Here is a 20,953-nt window from a genome sequence, read left to right on the forward strand (position 1 = left end):
TAGACTCCTGTAGGAAACAACATATCATATTGGTCAAAGACTTCCATATAATGCAATCAGAGATGGAATCATGCCACTGATTGATTCCCAGTTTTGGAATATATGGACTAATGTCATTGGATACAAAAAAAAACCCTTGAGAAGAATGACACTTAAGACAGAAGAATTGCATAGAAAAGCAACAAAGGAAACAGTCTACATCTCAAAAGTTTGATAATAAAATGTAATCAGAAGAAAGAAGTCCAAATGTCTCAGAAAACAATATAATTCAATCATTATAGACAAAGCTATGAACCTCAAAAGTGGATTGTTTTGATTCCTTGACCCTAGCATATACATACTCAGTCTTTCCTGCGAAAAGAAAAAGAGTAACAACAAATAACATTTATGATTCATTATCGATCTTAAGAAATCACTACTTATAAGATCTGAATTTGAATCACAAAATAAAACCTCAAAGGATTCTGTAAACAGAAACTCCATAATTAAGCTTGCATGAGTCTCATAAAAGTCATATAAAACTTATTTGACAGGAGACACCAAACCAAGTTCCTTCTGCATGTTGCAGTCACCATAACCTGGGTTTTTCCACCATTTCCTCACTCTTTGAAAGATGTAAGTTCCTCCCAAAGAATTTGTCAAAAGTTCAAAATGTAATCATCATAACAATGGTTTTTTCTATCATCCTCTTACCTTTCATTCCCAATAGGTAGGTTACAAAACTTGCATTATTCTATTAAAAAATTTAAATGTAATTTCACTAATAAGAAAAGAGGCAAGGGAGTATTAAAGATGGATGGGCATGAAACCCTTATAAGAGAGATATCAGGGAGCTATTAATTAATATAAAGAAAGAGAGATAACAATGAAGATATAATTACTAGAATATTTAGATGGTTGAAATGGAAAGGAGAGTTTCATTGTTGACTGACATACTGTGTTGAGATACAAGCTGGTCTCAGCCAGCACTGATCAACGAGAGGAGGAATATGGTGAAGAAAGGCAGTAAAGAAGAAGATTTTTCCCATCAATGCGGATTGCTGAAATGTCAATAGGCGTCAATGTCCACGAACACCAAGATTGTGAATGATGTTCGTCACACCTGTTGATCTGGCTTCAATCAAATCAATGGATATTGAGGTAGAATGTAACTTTACCCACTTTGATTCATGACACACATTGCCCTTCAGTTCATATACATTATTTACCTTCTAATATAGGTGGTTCATACATGGATATGTTGGGGGGCTGACTATGGTTTATTGATCCTATTTCTTGTATTTTAGTGAGTGGGCAACAGTTTTGGCATGGATCTGAAGCAGCAGTTGAGGTAAGCTGCCTTCCTTTTACAACTCCTAGTACTAAGTTGATATCCTTAGGATGTCAAGTGCTGATCTTGTATTGTTTGCTCTATCATTTTGGTAACAGATCTGTTGTTGGAGTGTTGATTAAAGGTATGTTCAGATGAGTGTAGGTTGGAGCAAATAAGTAGGTTATTTCGAATAGGATGTTGTTATTTGGTCCAGATTCAGGAAGGGAGATTAGAAATGGTTCCTTTTTGTGGTTAAGAGGTGATCCTATAGTCAAGGATTGTTATGAACCACAAACAAAAAGTTGCACCAAGTATCAATAAAGTACTTCGGAAAATAATCAGAGTTGCAGAGGAGTGTTGATATCACAGAATATGAAGACACCTATTTTCCATTGGGCAAATAAACAAAAGGGACCTTAATGAAGAAAAATATTTGATGTGAAGGTGGAGTAGAAAGTGTACAATAGATAGATCGAAATACTAATGCACAAACTGTGAGTGCATGGCATGCATGGGAGACTGACCTTCAAATTTCTTGTATAGATCATCCATGGTTAGGCCATTCTTGCGGCAGAATCCCTTGGCGGCCTGACAACAGAAGAAGAAACTTTAATCCAATAATAATGAATACCGACAAGCTCTGCATTGAAGAAAAGAAAGGAAAATGATAAACAAGAAAATTTATTTGAGCAATGAAAGTTGGCTGTCCGCCCTCGAAAAGGTCAGGTAATTGGATGTGTTTGTTAACATAAACAGTTTAACAATTTTCTGTTTCCAGGTTTTTGAGAGGAAAAAAAAGAAAATTTGAAGGAAAAAAATCACCTTTTTTTACTTCTCGATGCAGTGAAAATTAATTTTATATGAGCAGGGTATTTTATCTTCCTAAAAAAGAAATGTCAATTACTATTACTATAATATATATTATTGAAGATTTCTAGGAAAGTGGAAAACAGTTTTCTTTCAAAAACCCTTTCACAAAAGATCTAATACCTAAATGAAGTCTTTTCATCATCCAACTCATACACACAAAACTAGCATATATGATGTTCATTTGAATATTAATCATTAAGATATACGTGCACAAAACAGCATTTATACACCATAAAAGAAACATTAGTTAAGTTAGATTACTTGAAAGGACATCATAATTGCCAAACAGAAATATTGAGTTAAAAAAAGGTGAAGCATCAGATGTTACATGAATTTGAAAATTTTAGCATATTGTCCTTCTTAAGAGGCATGCTAACTAAAATAAGTTAGTAGGAACTGAAGCAAAGATAGACCTGAGTAGGAGTTCCTTCGGGATCAAATGCTCTTGCTGCTGGAGGGCCTCGAATCTCAATCTCATTCTCTGCTTGCATATGACTGAGACTCTCAGCAAATATCTGTGAATTGATCCACATGGTTTAATAGTTGTATACTGATTGCAGCATTGTAGACAATAATTGAGCACAAAGCAGATTATATCAATTACCAGCTTAAATTTGGAAAATGACAATGGCAAATCTTCATCCATTTTATTTCAAATTTAAACTAATAATTAACCTAAGTATTTTAGAATGGCTATGTTCAAGGGCTTGATCAAGAATAACTTTAAAGGTCCAATGTGCTGCTAACAGGTCAAAAAATATTCCTTTGAATATCATAAAGTAGTTAGATCAAATATTCTTTACCACTTTATTCTCAACTGTAGCATGTTTGTTGGAATATCAATTGATCGGCATATTGTAATAGCACATGCAACTGCAATGTGAAATGCCACATATAATTTTGAAACTTTTGTTAGACACATTGCATATGTTTGACTGATTGTCATTTTGTGACTGCTTTATGGTCTATCGATATCAGAAATTAGTATATCAATAGCTAAAGCAATAAACAAAACCTTGGAGGTATTGTAATTCGATACCAAGATATGAGCAGAACTATGTTTTAAACATATATGATATAACAACTCCATTCATAGAATTGAGTAACAGCAACTGATCAGCTAGTGAAGAAACAAATCATGTAGTTTAAACCTTTTGCTAGCAAAGGGGCACCAAGATGAGTATATTCCTGCAAGGTTTCACAGGTATGGTAAAATGGAACAGAAAACTTTTGACATTCCATTAGAAGACAGACTAGTAGTTACAAGAGAAAGAAAGGCAGAGGTAAGATGATGTTAATAATCCTCTTTAGATGAGTACAAAGAAATATGTTATGTGAGTAATGTCATATTTAAATGGAAAAGAATGATGATCATGATTTCTTGAACAAGATTTTAAATAAAACATGACGTTCATTTTTTTCATTTAATATGATTTTTAAAATTGTTATTTTCTACATCTAACAAATTCAGTTTTTTTCCAAATTTCATTTCACCTTTTATAGAATCTTCTCAGCCAATATTAAGTTAATGATGATGGTGATATCATGTGATCAAGATTTTAAATAGAACACAATGTTCATTTTTTCATTTAATATGATTTTTAAGAATTATTATCTTCTACATCTAGCAAATTCAATTTTTTCCCAAATTTCATCTCACTTTTTGCCAATATATTAAGTTTTTGCAGCAGGATAATATGGATCATCATCAAGAAGTTCAATCCAATCCTAATATTGAATAAAGAAGATAAATTAAGGGCATTAACTGTGTGTAATTGTCTGTATCTTAAACATGTATTATATTGCATAAATGTGTCTATCATAAACACCAAAAAACAAAAAAACAAAATAGGGTTGGCCACATAAACTATGAATATTATCCCTCCATTGACCTATATGCAAGATTATATCACCATAATACTTGAATCAATTATAATTATTTTTCCTTAGTTAAACTACTAATGTTTTCTATAGGCTGATATTGATATCTTCAGTCTGAAGTTTACTATAAGAACCTGTTACATCAACAGAGATAAACAGATCAAAAATTTAAGCCATCTTCCAAGAGACAATAAACGCATCAAAAGTTCTGATATCACTTTTGAGTGACTAAACTGACACAATCAGTTTTTTTTTTTCTCAATCAAAGAAGAAAAGAAATCCAATTATCGAAACTTAAGATACCAACAGGACCAAAGTTAGAGAAAGCATCTATCATAGTTTTAATCAAAAAAAGATGCAATTGCACTTCAAAAAAATAGTAAAAAATATTGAAAGGATAGTTTCAAGCTTTAAGTTGTTACCACAAGTCGGCGTGGTGTACCATATGATGAAACTTCTCCACAACTCAGTCTTCTTTTTTTCAGGTACTCCACAGTGAGACTTCTAAGCTGCAAAGAGGAAAAAATGGAAGAGAAAACTCCAATGGAAGACCCTAAGATATAACTATCCACTAAAATAATCACTTAAATTAGTAATATCTAACACAAAATATAATGCTTGATACACATTCTCCAATGGAAGACCCTAAGATATAATTATCCAGTGAAATAATCATTTAAATTAGTAATATCTAACACAAAATATAATGCTTGATACACAGCACAAAACAGCATCCCATTTTACAGGATAAATTATGAGAAACACATTATCCAGATAAGGAAGTTACTTTTTTATAGGTGTAATACATACCTGGTTACTTGCTTCAACTACATCATGAGGAGGCATCTCTTCAGTGCCAATCTCAAGAACAAATGCTCCGGGACGCTCCAATACCTTGTGGTAAAGCAATAGAATGGGACCAAAAAAAATTATACATGATGAACCTTTGTTAATTTTACACCCAACACAATTTCATGAATAACATTGGAGCAAAAAAGACAAAACAGTTTAAGACTTCTAAATTAATTCAAAAGAACATAAAGAGTTCCAACTCAACAGACAAACCAGTCTAGTTGTTTAAAGCACTGTCTGCTAGGAAGGAGGGAAAGGGGAAGGGAGGGTAGGAAAGGAGTGTAAGGTGGAAGGAACGAGAGAGAAAAGTGCAGGTACTAAAACATGTCTATATGGAAGGAAGAGATTTTTACTTGACAGTTTATGGCATCACACCTTAGGGCCTACAGAGCTTATGACTAATGGAAATGGCCTATCAATCGACAGCTGTTGCTTTAGGTGTTACAACTTACCAAGAACTAAGACCAATATAGCCCATTAAGCAACATAGTAAGACTAAAATTTGAAAAGGAATGAACCTTCTGCAATTGGGAATTTGGAAGATTTTGAAACAAGAGATCATTTTCCTTGGAAAATCCTAATGGGTGCCCAAGAGCTTCCCGTGTCTTCAACCAAAGTTGAGCACATTGCCGAGCAAGACTGCAACACATTTAGAAACATATGCACTGAAAAATAGATTAATAGCAGCTTTATCTTTTAAGATTAACAATTCAAGAAAACTTTAGTGGATAAAAAGTGTCATTCATCAACTCAAATTTTTAATTTAACAAAAATATTAAGAAGTATGCATGTGATACTCCATATAAGAAAATCACTTAAATGCTAAGTTATGTTATCCATTTAAGTATTTTATCTTCATGATATTGCATCCGAAAAACCATTGTAATTGATGTTGTCAGATGCTTCATAACCTTGATTTAGGGGATTGGGTGGATAGACATTGCTTTTATGGTCTCTTGTCCACATCCTCCTCCCAAAGCACAATAGAAAAGCTAACCATACACCATGACCTAAAACCTTGTAGAGACAAAAATCTCCTCAACTTGCTTAGATAAATTGTGATTAAAAATTAAGTACACATATCTTTAGATAATAGTCATGAGGTACAATCAATTTAACGCAATGAAATAACTTGTGAATCTAGTGGCTCCAAGTCTGCCTCCTCATTACTGAGTTTCTGCATAAAGAATAGACCTAAGAATGATTGAAGAAGTCTTCCATAATCTGAACCCACTTAACTGCCCTAACAACCTTGGTATCAACATTTTTCTCAACAAATTGAAGGCGCATATGCACAAAGGTGTCCAAAATAGAGAGTATCCATTTGTATTGTAATCACCTGAAGCAAAAAACATTAGACTAATTTCTCAGACTGTTGATTCAGTGGAGCCTGATTTGGTATGATAAGTAGAGTTTCATGATGGAGCATACCTAGGTATTCTAACTTGTTGAGCTGTCACATTGTAGTGTACAACCAACCAGAACAGTTGATGATATGTTGAATTGATCGTCTAAGGATGTGTCATCAATACCAATGAGCTACTATGCTAATCCAAATGGTAAAATAGCCACTATGGAGAACAAATTTAACCCAGTCTCAGTCAACCTCATCATATTAAATCAGTGAAGGCTACAGTTATTATAGATAATTCAATAGATGTTACTCTTTTGGGACTCGGTAACTTTAGATTTGGTTGATTTTATATCCAAACTCCTTGGCTTATAAAAGGAGAAAAACATCTTATGTATAGAGGCATTATAAATTGTAGAAGAAGTTACCTAGAATGTTGTCTTTTCAGATAGTATCACTAAAAGTAACAACAATATAGCCAAAACTTCAGCTGAGCAATAAACAATATGAACAGACTACCAAGTTGAGCTATGTACATAATGCACTAATACAAATTAACATGTTCATAATTTTGTTGTCAATCTCCATTGCAGATATGCAGTCATAAAATAATAGAAGAAAAACAGACTTACCTTCGCATTCTTGCAAAATATCTAGCACGTTCAGTAACACCAACAAAGCCTCTAGCATCTAATATATTAAAAGCATGAGAAGCCTTCAAAAGCTGATCATACCTAAGTGCAGCAAGAAAAGTCACAATCAATTCTAATTCATGGAGAAAATTAGTTACTGTTAATAACACTTGGGCATACGCAGGAATTGGAAGTTCAAGAGCGAGGAGGGATAGGGCTTCGTCTTCAAAATTCTCAAAGCATTGTTGAATATGACTAATATTTGCATGCTCCAAATAGTATGCACTCATTTCCCTCCTAAAACAGACTAAACACTGTTATCATGACAGCAAAAGCCAAATGCCTCACACAACTCAGACAACAAAATATATTACAATTTAATAATAAATGTGTGATGTTGACCAACAAATCACAGTCATATTACATATCATGCATTAGAGTTTAAACCATGACAATGTCAAACATTACAAAACCTTCTTTCCAAGTATATTTCAAACCTACAAAAAGAATTTAAATCAGAAGTATAAGACTTTGCATCCAAAATTACAAAAGTTAGCTTCAAAGAAAACATTAAGCAATAGAATCAGTAATTGCAGAAACCAAAAACTTGTTTAATGAAACAGGGAAAGGTACTTACTAGTACTTAGTTGTCCTTAGAATTTCAAAGGAGGTAACTAAAATTGATGACAAAGAAAAGCATTGAGAAAATTTATGTCATCATTGCATATGGAAGGCAAGAGTTTAAATTACCTATCTAAGGCTGATTTTTATGATCGGCCAAACTGGCATCATAGTGAGTTAAAATTCCAACCTTCCATTTGAGACAGTAAAGTGAAGGACCTTCAAATCGACCATCACCACCTCCAATCTCATCCAATATTTTGACCTTTTGAATGTTAGGAATTTATGTTATGATGTCTAAATTCACTGACTATGCATATAAATAGAACATAACTAAGTTTTGGATATTAAATAATCCAGAAAGTTATAATAAACTTGGATCAGTAGGTACTTACTAGAATAGTAGCTAGTAAGAAAGGACTTATTGTCTTCTGAATTTCAATGTCCTAATACAAAATGACAGCCATCATGACTTATATGGTGAGAATCCGTGCTGTCAACCCTTCATTTGACTTGCCTTTCCTAGTAGACAATAACTCAATGGTGGAACATTATAAAGGCCTCTCCATTTATTTCAAGCTCAGTTAAAGGTCAATCTACCTAGCTATAGATATCCTCTGAATGTAACTCTATAAACTACTAGTGAACCATATCTCAATGTACACATGATAAGACAATCACAAAGATTTTCTGAAAGATCTAGCTCAACAACCTCGACAACCATACCTGAAATTGGAGGCAACAAAAAGTCAGAGGGGAAGGCAAATAAGGAATATAGCACTTAAGGATGGCAATGGGTGCCAGATAATCAGACATCCACAGGTATCCATTCAGTTAAGTCAGGTTCAGGTACCTAATTATGTATGATACTCAGTTTGGGTTAGATTCACAAAAAATTGTGGGTACCCAGGGGTACCAACTACCAACACATTTTACCCATTCAAATTGGTTTCCCTTGGATTCAGATAGCCATTTTATAATCCTAAGGGGTTATTTAAACAAGTTTCAGTGGCAAATATTCCATTGAGTATAGATTCAAATTATACCTAAAATGTTGATAACCACTTAACTCCTATCCCTGACAGCAAGTATGACATAAATGCAACAAGCTGAGAATAGGAACATGAGTAAAAGCAACATTCTCTAACTGTTTAGATTTTCACCACAATTAGCTAGCTACACAAACACATTTGAATCAAGCCCCAATTATAACAAGTAGGATTGGTCAACATAGATGTACTGAGATCAAGCTAACATACTATACAACTTCATCAAAATCTCACTCCTTGAACATGATTGAATGATTATATTAAACTATTGACTCTCAAATGGGAACAATAGCCACAACATTCACATTGGGTTTTGTCGGCTCAAACGTAAAACTCAATTATCATAAGAAAAATTCAATCCACCAACTAATCAAACACGTACCATAATTTCACCCCCCCCCACCCCCCCCCCCCCCCCCCCCCCCCTCTCCCCATCTAGCACAATACATAGAGCCAACTCCACCAGAATAAAACCCAATCATCCATCCATTGACGTTCACAAAGCGACAGGAAATACATCACCAACTTCCAATCAACTAGAGTAAACAATCATAAGCATGTGCTGAAGATCATTGATCCCGAGTTTATCATCTGATAACCAACTACAACTGGCCTAAATTATCAATATCACCCACAGGGCACTCTCAACCGTAAGATCGCCGGCACCAGATCACCAGCTGCAACTCATCAAATCTATAAATATCGCCCACATGCCACTCTCCATGCTACCATCAATGATGACTTCTTAATAACAAAACCATAAAATCAAATATCCACTAATAGACCATCAAAAAGCAACAATTCACAAAATCCGTTTTCACAATATCCACCAATCCCAATTCATCCTCAACATCAATCAAACCTGATAGCTTTCTGAACAATGATAGAGTAAAAGGAAGTCATCCATCCTTCAACACCCACCACCAACAAATTTAAAGATATCCACCATAGATCAACATTGCATATTTCGGCCATACCAACTAAAGGGATTATACCTCAAAGTCATTGAATCCAGGATATGGGGAAGTTTGTTGCAGCATATTTTTAGTAAGACAGACCTGACACCTTACTAGTGCACCTATTATCTATGACTGCAACACTTCAAAGTTTGTTGAACTCCATTTATAATCGTCTCACATGCAACAAAACCATAAAATCAAATATCCACTAATAGACCATCAAAAAGCAACAATTCACAAAATCCGTTTTCACAATATCCACCAATCCCAATTCATCCTCAACATCAATCAAACATGATAGCTTTCTGAACAATGATAGAGTAAAAGGAAGTCATCCATCCTTCAACACCATCCTTCAACACCCACCACCAACAAATTTAAAGATATCCACCATAGATCAACATTGCATATTTTGGCTCATTTTATTTGCATTATCATCAAAAGAGTGCTCCATTTTGAAAAAATATCAAACTAGGACCCTATATCCCGAAATTACCATGGTTCCAGCATCGTTTTAGCAGCTTTAGCCAAAGTTGTTCCGACATACTAAAAATTACTAAGTAATTATAATCAAAACTTATTTTACATTAGTTAAAACTGCTCAAATATTGGTTAAAATTACTCCAATTTGGCCAAAATTAACTTGGTTAAAACTAGTCAAATACTATTGAAGCAGTTTTGATCAAAATCGCTACAACATAGAGTAGTTATCAAAATTCCTTAGAGTATCTTTGGTCAAAGTTGCTCCAACTACTCTATGTTGGAGCAACTTTGGTCAACTGGTACTTACTTTAGAATGCACTGCTCCTCTTCCCACACTAAGGTCCGTCATCCATGCTAGGAGTGGTATGTTAGTGCATTTAGGTGCTTTGATAAGGATTGTCTGAGCTCACCACCCATTCTCAAAGACTGAAGTTTCAAACCAGAAACTTCAATCTCTTAAAGAAAAATTGTTGTTTCTAAGTTGAATAGCAACCAACCTCTCTGTTGGTGACAACATTGACTGTTCTTTACCTCCTGACATGGTTGAGGCACTGTTGGATCTCCCTCGGTGGACTCTTCCACCAGCATACTCTCACAAGTCATGGTCAATATGTAAGCAATTGTTGTCGCTCGTGGAGAGTTGATATTGGTAGAGGAGGAAAGAAAAATGAGGTCAATACGATAAGGAAATATCACTCAAAATTAACCAGCATATTTTACTACATTGCCTACTCCCCAGGCTATCAACAATTTCCCATAAATTGGCTGTCGAAAAGGGATTGAAAGAGTAAAGGCTTGAAAAGAAAGAGAAAAAAGATCAAACTCAGGATGATAGCCAAAATGATAATGTTGATCATCTTATCCTGTACCCACACAACATGTATTGTGTGTACATCTGCTCTCGAATGATCTGGCGGATGCAAGATTTGTGAGTTAGAAGGGTGACTTGTACTAAATTACTAAATTTTTGTAGTATTAAGTAAAACAGGTGACTACTAAAGTATAGTTGATAATTTATTATAGGATAATGAGAAATTTTGAAAATGGCATTGGATCAAGGTCAGTCAGATTCTAAGCTAATAGATGACTAAGATTGCTGAAAAAATTCTCTTAACAAGCCTCTCGTCGAAGGATTGTCGTTGATTAGGTATACACGGACACTAATACTACAACTCAGCAATTGCACAACAATGTCAACCTGATAAACATGACTCTAGTACTGAGATCAGAAACAAGCATTCATAAGAAACGAAGTAGCACTTCAGTAGTAGTAGTTGGAAAACCTGATAAAATTAAGGTGAAAAAAATACTCAAGAAGTTTGATTATAGGTGTAAAATTTACTCATTTTCCAGAAACAGTTCTCCGTAAGTAATTCCATCTGCGTACTGGATTTTCTTGAAATGATTGACACCCTGTCAAACATGCTCATTCAAGAATAATAAAACAAGAAATTAATTATATGGTATTCTGAAGCAGGTAATCTTTACCTGAAGAAGCATGAGGATTCTTTCAAGGCCATAAGTTATTTCCACTGAAATCGGCAAAAGTGGAAGACTGCCAGCCTGAAAACCCAAAGGAAAAAAAACAAAAATTGGTCTGTAATAAGGACAAAGCCTAATATTACATTAAAAGAGAGATAAAGGATGCCAATATTATATTGCATTGGAAGATACAGACAGTTTCAACATAACAAAATAAATTATGACATAAACAGCAATAAATTAAATGATGTGAGCTGGTCCAAAAGTATACACAACAACAACAACAAAGCCTTATCCCATTAGATGGGGTCGGCTATATGGATCCTTCTACGCCATTAGGCTCTATCCCCTACTATATCATCATCTATACTTAAATAAATTTTATCTTGTTTTATTGTTGCTAACCAAGTCTTTTTTCGTCTTCCTCTTACTCGTTTGATGTGCATATTTATCATAATTTCACATCGCCTAACTGGAATATTTATTGGTCGTCTAAGTACATATATGTACCATCTTAAACGTGTCTCTCGAAATTTTCCCTCAATATATGCAACTCTGACTTTCTCTCTAATGCTCTCATTTCTTATTCTGTCGATCCTCGTATGTCCACACATCCATCTTAACATCCTCATATGTGCAACTCTCATCTTCTGACTTCTGCTCATGTGCTCGAATCATAGCCCAACATTCAGCGTCATATAACATAGCAAATGAACCCGCCCTTTTGTAAACTTTCTTTTAAGTTTCAAAGATACTTTACGATCACATAAAGCACCTGACACTCTCCTCCATTTTAATCATTCTGCTTGTATTCTATACAAAGCATATCTCTTAATCCCTCTATTATCTTACAAAAATTATCCTAAATACTTAAAGCTCTCAGTTCTAGACAACTTGACATCTTCTATCTTAACAATTGTCTCATTAAGTCTAATATTGCTAAATTTAAATTTCATATAAATTTAAATTTCACTTCTATCAAAATTCTAGTTTAGTCTACCAAAATAATATCATCTGCAAACAACATGCACCACGGTACTGTATCTTGAATATGTTCAGTGAGTTCGTCCTAATCCTTCCATTATACAAAAATTATCCTAAATACTTAAAGCTCTCAGTTCTAGACAACTCATTAAGTCTAATATTGCTAGTAAGCCTAAAATCTTTCACTTCTAGTGTTTCCCGTCAAAATTCTAGTTTAGCATTTACTCCCTCATCTACCAAAATAATATCATCTGCAAACAACATGCACCACGGTACTGTATCTTGAATATGTTCAGTGAGTTCGTCCATGATTAATGTGAAAAGATAAAGACTTAGAGCTGGTCATTGATGTAACTCTATCCTTATTGGAAATGCTTCAGTTAATCCGCCTGAAATTTTCACTCCGGTTGTTATATCCTCATACATATCCTTATTTAGTTCAATATATACTACGCTAACACTTTTCTTTTCTAGAATTCTCCATATAATTTCTCTTGAGACTCTATCATAAGTTTTTTCTAAGTCAATAAATATTATGTGTAGATCTTGCTTTTACTCCCGATACTTTTCAATTAGTTACCTAAGAATATGTATAGTTTCTATTGTTAACCTTCCAGACATGAACCCAAATTGATTTTCAGTCACCATAATCTCCTTCTTTAATCTTTTTTCTATTTCTCTTTCTCAAAGTTTCATGGTATGACTCGTTAATTTAATACCCCTATAGATTGCACAATTTTGTACGTCTCCCTTATTCTTATATAGTATTTACCCTCCATTTATCCAAAAGTGTATAAGAAACTAATTATGAGTAAGACTATCTTAACAATGATAGGAGTGATCCTAGTTTGTTATTAAAAAGGAACAAGATGAGAAATGTAACAATATCAATCTCCTAGAAAAACAAACAATATTACCTAGAGATTACAGAACCAAAATACCTGCTGAAAGTATGTGAATTGTGTAATTTCCATCCCATCCATCCATATCTCCCAACCCAATCCCCATGCACCAAGAACCTATCAATCATTCAACAACTCAATACAATCTCTATGGTATAATTCCACCACTATGTAGAATAGAAAATCCAGAATGGAAAAAAATCAAAAATGATAATCTTTACAGGGCTTTCCCAATTGTCCTCCACAAAACGAATGTCGTGCTCATCTACATCAATTCCTGCGCAGAGAAATGAAACAGAAGAAAATTAAGAAACAACTTATATATTAAAAAGAGACAAAAGAAACAGAAATGATATAGCAACTCTATCCATTAATGGCTACCCTTTTACATTTGAATATAAAATTTGCGCTGAACAAAACTTCTGTACCTTTGTATCATAAGATACTAATTTGCCCTCTGTTAAGTACAAGTTATAAGATACTAGCAAGTTATCCATAAATTTCATTGTGCTCACTCTTGTCATGGTATGGTAATCCTTGTTTCAGCCTTCAAATAAACTAGCAAGAGGAAATGCACAATGAGCTGCAACTAACCATCTTTTTTTGTTGTTGTAATTGTCACCATCATCAATGACATCAAATGGCATTTTTTGACTTCAACTCTGGCATGATCTCTAGCCCATTATAGCCAATATACAACTTGAGGTTGAATGGATGCACCACCCCCTATTTCTTTTTTAACTGTGACTGACACCCAGCCCAAGTATTATTAATTTTGCCATCATCAATCTTAATGACTTTCTGCTTCTCGTGTTGAAGAATGAGTAGGCATAGGATCCACAGCTCCATGTAGCATGAGTAAGAACTCACCCCTGTGAGAATCTATCGAGATCACCTCCATCAAGAGGATTATCCTTTTGGGCATGCTGCTTTGGCAGTGTGAAAGACAGGCAACTTGGGCTTACAAAGAGCAGTGATGGAGGAGAGGAGGCAAGCCTCACCCATGTTGCAATATTTGGCAAGGCAATGGACTGTGTGATAGTGGACTAGAGCAGAGACCTTGAGCTTGTGAATGCTACAAAGGAGGTGGCTCTGCATACACAAGAAGGAACAAACCCATGTGGAAGCCTGTCTGAGATCGCTCCCATCAAGCAGAGTAACCTTTCTCCATGTGTCATGCTCATGGCTAGAGCTGAAAGGGGAGCAGTGGTTGTGTGCAAAGCAGAGTCAAAAGGGGAGTGGTGATCATATAGGAGAAAGGTATGAAGGAGAGTGGTGGTCACATGCATAACAAAGTTTGGAGTGGAGAGAATTAGGAACAAAAGCCTAAGGTTCATAGTGGTCAGACCATAGCCAATAAAGGAGCACCGCCCCATGAGGAGTGCAATCTGAACCAACCGTGTGCATAACAGAGTCAAAATCCACACACATAGTGAAGTCAAAAGAGCAGGGCAGCTGTTCAATGGGTCATAAAGTGAAAACTACTAGAGGGAGAGCCATGAAAGCATAAGCTAACCCAAGGGAGAGGAGTGTTTTCTGTGAAGTGTAACTGCTGAATTACACTACCCGAAGGCTGTAATCCTGGCAATGTGTTGTAGAGGAGAAAAATTGCCTGGGCATGCTTGAAGACACTTTTGAAGTCAAGAATGTAATATTTTGTCCCTCTCTCATATTTAACATTCTAGAACTCGATAATTCATGCCCACACTTACATCCCTTCCTTGGATCACACCTTTACCCCTAACCTACATGAGTTACTCTAGGACGTAACAATCGCTTTACAATAGCCAAACTTGAAAGAGGACTATTATCTTTACTCAATAAGTTAATTACCTTAATGACATCAAGGTGCAAAATAGCACTAAAGTGCATAGGGGCGTGAACAATGGCTAGACAATCTCCACAAATGTCAATGCAAGTGTTGTAGAACATAATGAAGTCTTGCTTACTCGGGGAAGTAAAAAAAAAAAGGAGCACAATCATCCTCAACATTCTCATCTTTAGCACTAGTGTTCAGAAAAATAAGATCAAGGTGGGACGTTAGACAAAATGTCGAACTTGTAGTAGGTTGCAGTATTTTCTCATTTATTGGAAGGGACAACCAATGAAAATAAAAATAAAAATGAAGATCACATAACAAGTTTGATTTATTATTAGTGGAGGACAATGATGCAGAACACTATTAGAACTTTCAGTTTTTTCCAATATAAATTGGTCTGATAAGATAAATCTGCACAAGCCTAAATTTTTAGACATAAAAGCTTATGTTAATAATATTTTCCAAGTTCTCACAAGCCCAGTAAAATGTTTGACCAAGTCTTGGATACCTAGTTATAAGGCCTATCAACTAGATCCGCTCATTCAATTGCTATTTTTAAGATTCTCACTTCTTCTGAGGAACAAAACCATGTGACTGATGGTTGATACACATGGATCGATCAACATTCTCATTTGTGTTGCATGGTCGTTGCCTTAGCCTTCTAGTTTCAGAATCAAATAGAAATCACTTATGATAATTGATGTAGCATTGAACTGGAAAATTGGAAAATACAAACATCTTGATAAAATAAAATTCAGACCAAGTATTATGTGCTTCACCTAGTGCCAAAAGGCTACAAATGAATAGTTCTTGTGAATTTCCAGGATCAGGTTTCAGGATAACCTGCAGACTTAAATAAATTTCAAAAGATTAGTAAAAACAACTTGGATGATTAATCGAACAAAAATGTCTTCGCAAGTTATATCAATCTTAAGCGACTGTTGACAAGAAATTAAATCAAACCTGAAATTGAGTGTGACGTTGGAGCCTATTAGGATTGTCACCATATCGACTATCATCTGGTCGTACACTAGGCTCCACGTACCTTTAGCAAAATTTTGGCATCAATAACAGATCAGAGCATTTAAGGAACAAATTAAGAGGATTATGTTCAAATAAACTGGTGCCAAGGCTATGTTTGTGGTAACACTTAAAAGGAAAGAATAATTAAACTCATTCGACAAGTGAGTAGCTACACCAAATATAAAAGCCCCTGGCATGATAACTAATAGTCCAAAAGAATTAAGACTATTTGTTCCAATGCACTCCTCAAGTTGGAGCATAGTTAATCAATCAAGTTTGACAAAATAGAAAAAAAATCAATGAGAGGTTTGGTAAGGATATCATATTATGTTTAACAGGCAAGGTAAAGATAGAATCTCTTTTGATTTTAAATGTAAGGCATAGGAGAATTGGAGTCTGTGAACACGACAGGAAACAAACATCTATGCCTGAGAGGAGGAGAAAAGAGAAGAAAATGATTAAAGAGAGATAAAAAGAAATGTTTTGATATTCTCTTATCGAGAGTAAAGGTGGGGAAAAAATGTCATGAGAACAGAAGATTATGTTTCCATTGTCCACTCTTTCAAAGAGCAAGGAGGAGATGTAAGATAAGAGAGAGAGAGAGAGACTAAGAAATTAGCATGGATAATTGAGATCCATGCCAATAGTGTAAGGACCAAATGATTAAATGGGAGCATATTTATGTGACCCGGCACTAACAGTCAAAGTTCTAGATAGAATTGCGATAGACAAAGATTAGTTTTCAGGAGTTTGTAGTTTTCAGGAGTTTGACAATAGGCAGCTGCTTCATCAGGAAGTTACAAGGGTATGGATAGAAGAGCAGTGAAATGAGAATATTAGATATCTAGACGAGAATGAGTATATCCTTGGCTGAAGAGAGCTTAACAATCGGCAGCTGCTTCACAAGGATGTTACAATGGGTATGGGTAGAAGAACAATTAAAAAATGGGTATTACATATTTAGACGGATATGTATATATCCCTGGCTGAAGCGAGTATGTGTTATGTACTAGTGAATTTGAGGATGTTTTGTAGAAATTGGTTAAGAGTATTTTGATAGGATGACGACAAAGTGAAGACACTGTGCGTTACTGCATTCTATGCAAAATAATAAAAGTAGGCTGGCAATGAGGTTGCATTTGCATGGTAGATGCAATATACTACAAAAGAGTTAGGAGCAACCAAGGCAAAGGCAACAGTTGGAGAGGCAATGGTGGATTAATGGAAGACGCAAGGTGCATCAAACTTGAGTCCAAAGGAAGAAGTAGGAGCGACAAAGTCAACGGTGATATTGTCAACTTCAAAACATAGTGTGGCCTCCTTGGCAAACTAACAACATTGAGGAGAATTAACATCTGATTGAGATGGATAAAGATTTTGTTGTCCATGGGGATGAGAGGACACACACAAAACAATATTGTTGAATGTCATTGTCAATAGATTTTGCAGATGTGAATGACCATAGATGTCAACAAATCAATAGCACAATTTGTAAGTAACTAAGGTATTTTGCATTTCAAGAATGCATAACGTTTGGCAAAAATGTAAAATAGTTGTAATGGGTTGCAGATACTGATGGTGTATGTGAATGTTTATGAAATGGTTAAGTTGCTTGCAGACTTCCTAAAAGAATGATAATGTTTCTTGTCACAAGGCAAAGTGTAAACTGTAAAAATGAATAGTTGTTCCATTATGTCATATCCTTGGATTTTATCATACTTGAAAACTTGTATAATGTATACAACATGAGTTTCATGTTTGCAAAATGTTTCAAGAAATATAAAATATGTTCCCATGTATTGCTGCATTTAGTATATATTATCCCTTGTTATAAAAAGGCATCTCACGACCTTGCACTAACCACCATGGCATAAAGGTGTCGATGAATTTGGCCCAAGCACAAAAATCTGCTATATTATGGTAAAGTCATGTTGTCCCAGCATGGATTCTGATGGAATGCGTCAGGCGCAGCCTATGACCACACCACTCTATTTTTTTTTAATTATTATATGGATTAAAGGCTAATGTGAAAAGTTTTATATTGAAAAACTATTTAAAAGGATAGCTTACAGATCATACTAGGCTCATGACCATCCTCGACCCACTACATAGGCCATGCAATTACTTGATCTCATGTCATATTTAGCACAACTTGATTTCAACTGCTCTGCTCGTTTAAGATCTCTACCTTATATTGTTAGTAACATTTAAATCTTATATAGGGCATATGCTATTAGCTATACTAATTTTGGGCACATTTTTTTTTATATACAAGAAAAAATTGTGCCACTTTTGAATAAGGAATGGTTCGGCATAAGTCCTTCAAAGTCTGTTCCCTCCTTAATAATGTCGAAAAAATAAGGCATTGTCAAAACATTAATGGAGCATGGAAAGGAACGGTGCAAGCGTTAATAATAGGATATAATCACTCAAAAGTGCACTTACGCAACATTCCATGGTTCTGGACCTAATACCCTCAAGAATGTTGATGGATTCATTGTCCCAGCTCCAACCTAATAGATCAATTAACAACAATTCAAGGAAAGTTAGGTATCATCATAGGGATAGCAAACACAGAACACTTCACTTGTCAAACTCTGCGTATGAATATTATAATATCGCAAGATTATACAAGTTACTCAACGTGGGGTTGTCTTGATGCACCACATGTATTCATTAAACTAAAAAGTATATTCCATGGGATACATATGTATCGCAAAAATGGCTAAACACTCATAATGGCTTTTGAAAAAGTATATGCCTGCAATCTAAGGATGATGTTTATTAAGAAAGATCACTGTAAAAAGTTTAAAGAATACCTCAGTATTGCTGCATTGCATTATGGCACACCCCACAGAAGCCCAATAGTCCTACAGTTTTACTGAAAATGATAAGGGATCTCTAATAAAATTAAAGCGATAAATATAGTATACTGTATACGAACTGAGGCCTTCGACTAACAGCTATTCATAAATGGTACACAGATTGGAGGCTCCATCTTACAGCTCAAAACATGTAATATTGCATATGATTACCAATTAAACTAGAGTAATGGATGCTAAATATTAAGCCGAATACCAAGAGCTTAGGATTGGTGTATAAAGGGCTATCAATCAGCATATTGGCTCCTTGATCTATGAATTGCCAGTGGCAATAAATTAACAGATGCGTCCTATCTTCTTGCCATCAGATTCAAATTTCTAGACTCGTACCTCACAGGAAAATCAATAGAGTCAACTGGACAATGACCAATAAAACGAACACAAAATAAAAGGAACGTAGATGATGGCTGATGTGAAAGCTATAGATGCTTAAGTTGTATTACTTTTGATGCTTAAGTTGTCATATTAGACCTCTGTTCCAAGTTTATAATTGTTAGCATCGTGCATTTTACTTGCAATCTACTGATGCATCCTTTCTTCTAGGTATTGTAGTCCAATTTCCTGATCCGTCCCTTCTCAGTGAGAACAATAGCCTCGACTAGACAATGTACTCAAAAGTCGTGGGCTACTGGACTAGAAATGCAGATAAACTTAGAAACAGACGGCAGACCTGGAGACGCTGAATGGCCTGCTGAAAGGTAATCACAGGAGACTCGACGGGGGTTCTAGGGGATTCAGATTGAGATCGAGGAGCAGCAGAGGACACCATCGTAGCGAAGACGTCGGCTCTTGGGAGGGAGGGGATCGATCTGCGGCAGAAAGGGAACTTGCGGGGACGATCATGGTCTCCCGCTCGTTTCCACGCACGGAGAGGAGGAGGAGGCGAACGAACTCCGACGGCAAGCGGCGGAGCTAAGAAGGAGAGGGCGAGGAGCACCATGGGATGAGAGTGGAGGAGGAAAGGTTTGGATACCCAGTAAGAGGGAAGAGGTTTGAAGATAACCCACGCACCGGAAGAAGGGAACCCGGATTTGTGGCCAACCACATCCCATGTGATCCATCCAAGAAGCTTTAAGAAAGAAAAAACAAAGGCTATATATATTTAAAATATCATAAATAAAAATGAACAAACTTTTAATGTGATACACGTTTATTATCATAAGCAAAATTCATAAACGCCATGACTTCATTTGTAAGACACAAAGATAGGGGTAAGCTATACCCCGAGAGCTTCATTTATAAGACACGCCTCCGGGTAACTGTGAAATGGCAAAGTGCTAGATGATTTACTCAAGTGTCTATGTTTCGAATTTTAATTATAACACATTGTATTATATTTTTTTTGGGTGGAATGAAAATTTTATGACGTTGGTTGTTGGGTGTAGAGTTGTGTGTGTTTTCGGATTTACTTTGGTAGTGAGTGAGAAACTTTTATGAAACAGGATATATCATCTTCAAAATTAATTAAATCATAAAAATTAGAGACTTAATCATAGAAAAAAAAAATAAGGATAATGTCACCCTCAGGGCTATGATGTGATAGTAATTAAGATGTGGGACGGACTTCTCAGACAATGAAGGTTCAAATCTCAAACAGGGCACATTACATTTAGGAAGTTTTAAAAATTTATAATGTCGAACCTTTCGTCGGAACTCATCTATATTTTTTTATTTACCCTAGTGGCTAGTATAAATCTTTTATGGGTCGTCCCGAGCCTCCTTAGGCAACAAGCTTTCAAATCTCATCAGAACCTATTAAATTGATAAATTTTCAAAAGATACATCTAAAATTTAAGAATGATTTCCCAGAAGACACATCTGATTCTCATTTTCCCTCTCTATCAACTAACT

At 35.2% G+C, this 20,953-nt stretch overlaps 1 protein-coding gene across 2 annotated transcripts in view; it reads right to left on the reverse strand.

The window, feature by feature from the left end:
* LOC141831933 (glycine--tRNA ligase, chloroplastic/mitochondrial 2) overlaps positions 1-20,051 on the reverse strand; it is a 35,216-nt gene extending 15,165 nt beyond the window's left edge. For both annotated transcript variants that reach the window (XM_074719360.1, XM_074719361.1), the window contains exons 1-17: positions 19,773-20,051; positions 19,040-19,090; positions 18,666-18,733; positions 16,161-16,242; positions 15,977-16,040; positions 13,600-13,655; positions 13,418-13,495; positions 11,499-11,573; positions 11,353-11,423; positions 7,079-7,195; positions 6,899-7,000; positions 5,434-5,554; positions 4,874-4,957; positions 4,486-4,572; positions 2,596-2,697; positions 1,837-1,900; positions 296-351 (exon numbers count right to left, since the gene is read on the reverse strand). In XM_074719360.1, coding sequence (XP_074575461.1) covers positions 296-351; positions 1,837-1,900; positions 2,596-2,697; positions 4,486-4,572; positions 4,874-4,957; positions 5,434-5,554; positions 6,899-7,000; positions 7,079-7,195; positions 11,353-11,423; positions 11,499-11,573; positions 13,418-13,495; positions 13,600-13,655; positions 15,977-16,040; positions 16,161-16,242; positions 18,666-18,733; positions 19,040-19,090; positions 19,773-20,042 — 1,548 coding nt within the window. In that variant the 5' untranslated portion in view covers positions 20,043-20,051. The remainder of the gene's footprint in view (positions 1-295; positions 352-1,836; positions 1,901-2,595; positions 2,698-4,485; positions 4,573-4,873; positions 4,958-5,433; positions 5,555-6,898; positions 7,001-7,078; positions 7,196-11,352; positions 11,424-11,498; positions 11,574-13,417; positions 13,496-13,599; positions 13,656-15,976; positions 16,041-16,160; positions 16,243-18,665; positions 18,734-19,039; positions 19,091-19,772) is intronic.
* Positions 20,052-20,953: the final 902 nt, after the last annotated feature.

The sequence above is a fragment of the Curcuma longa genome, chromosome 7 (assembly GCF_044706935.1).
Source record: "Curcuma longa cultivar G26 ecotype Majalengka, Jawa Barat chromosome 7, ITB_CL_G26_1.1, whole genome shotgun sequence".
NCBI classification, from domain to species: Eukaryota; Viridiplantae; Streptophyta; class Magnoliopsida; order Zingiberales; family Zingiberaceae; genus Curcuma; species Curcuma longa.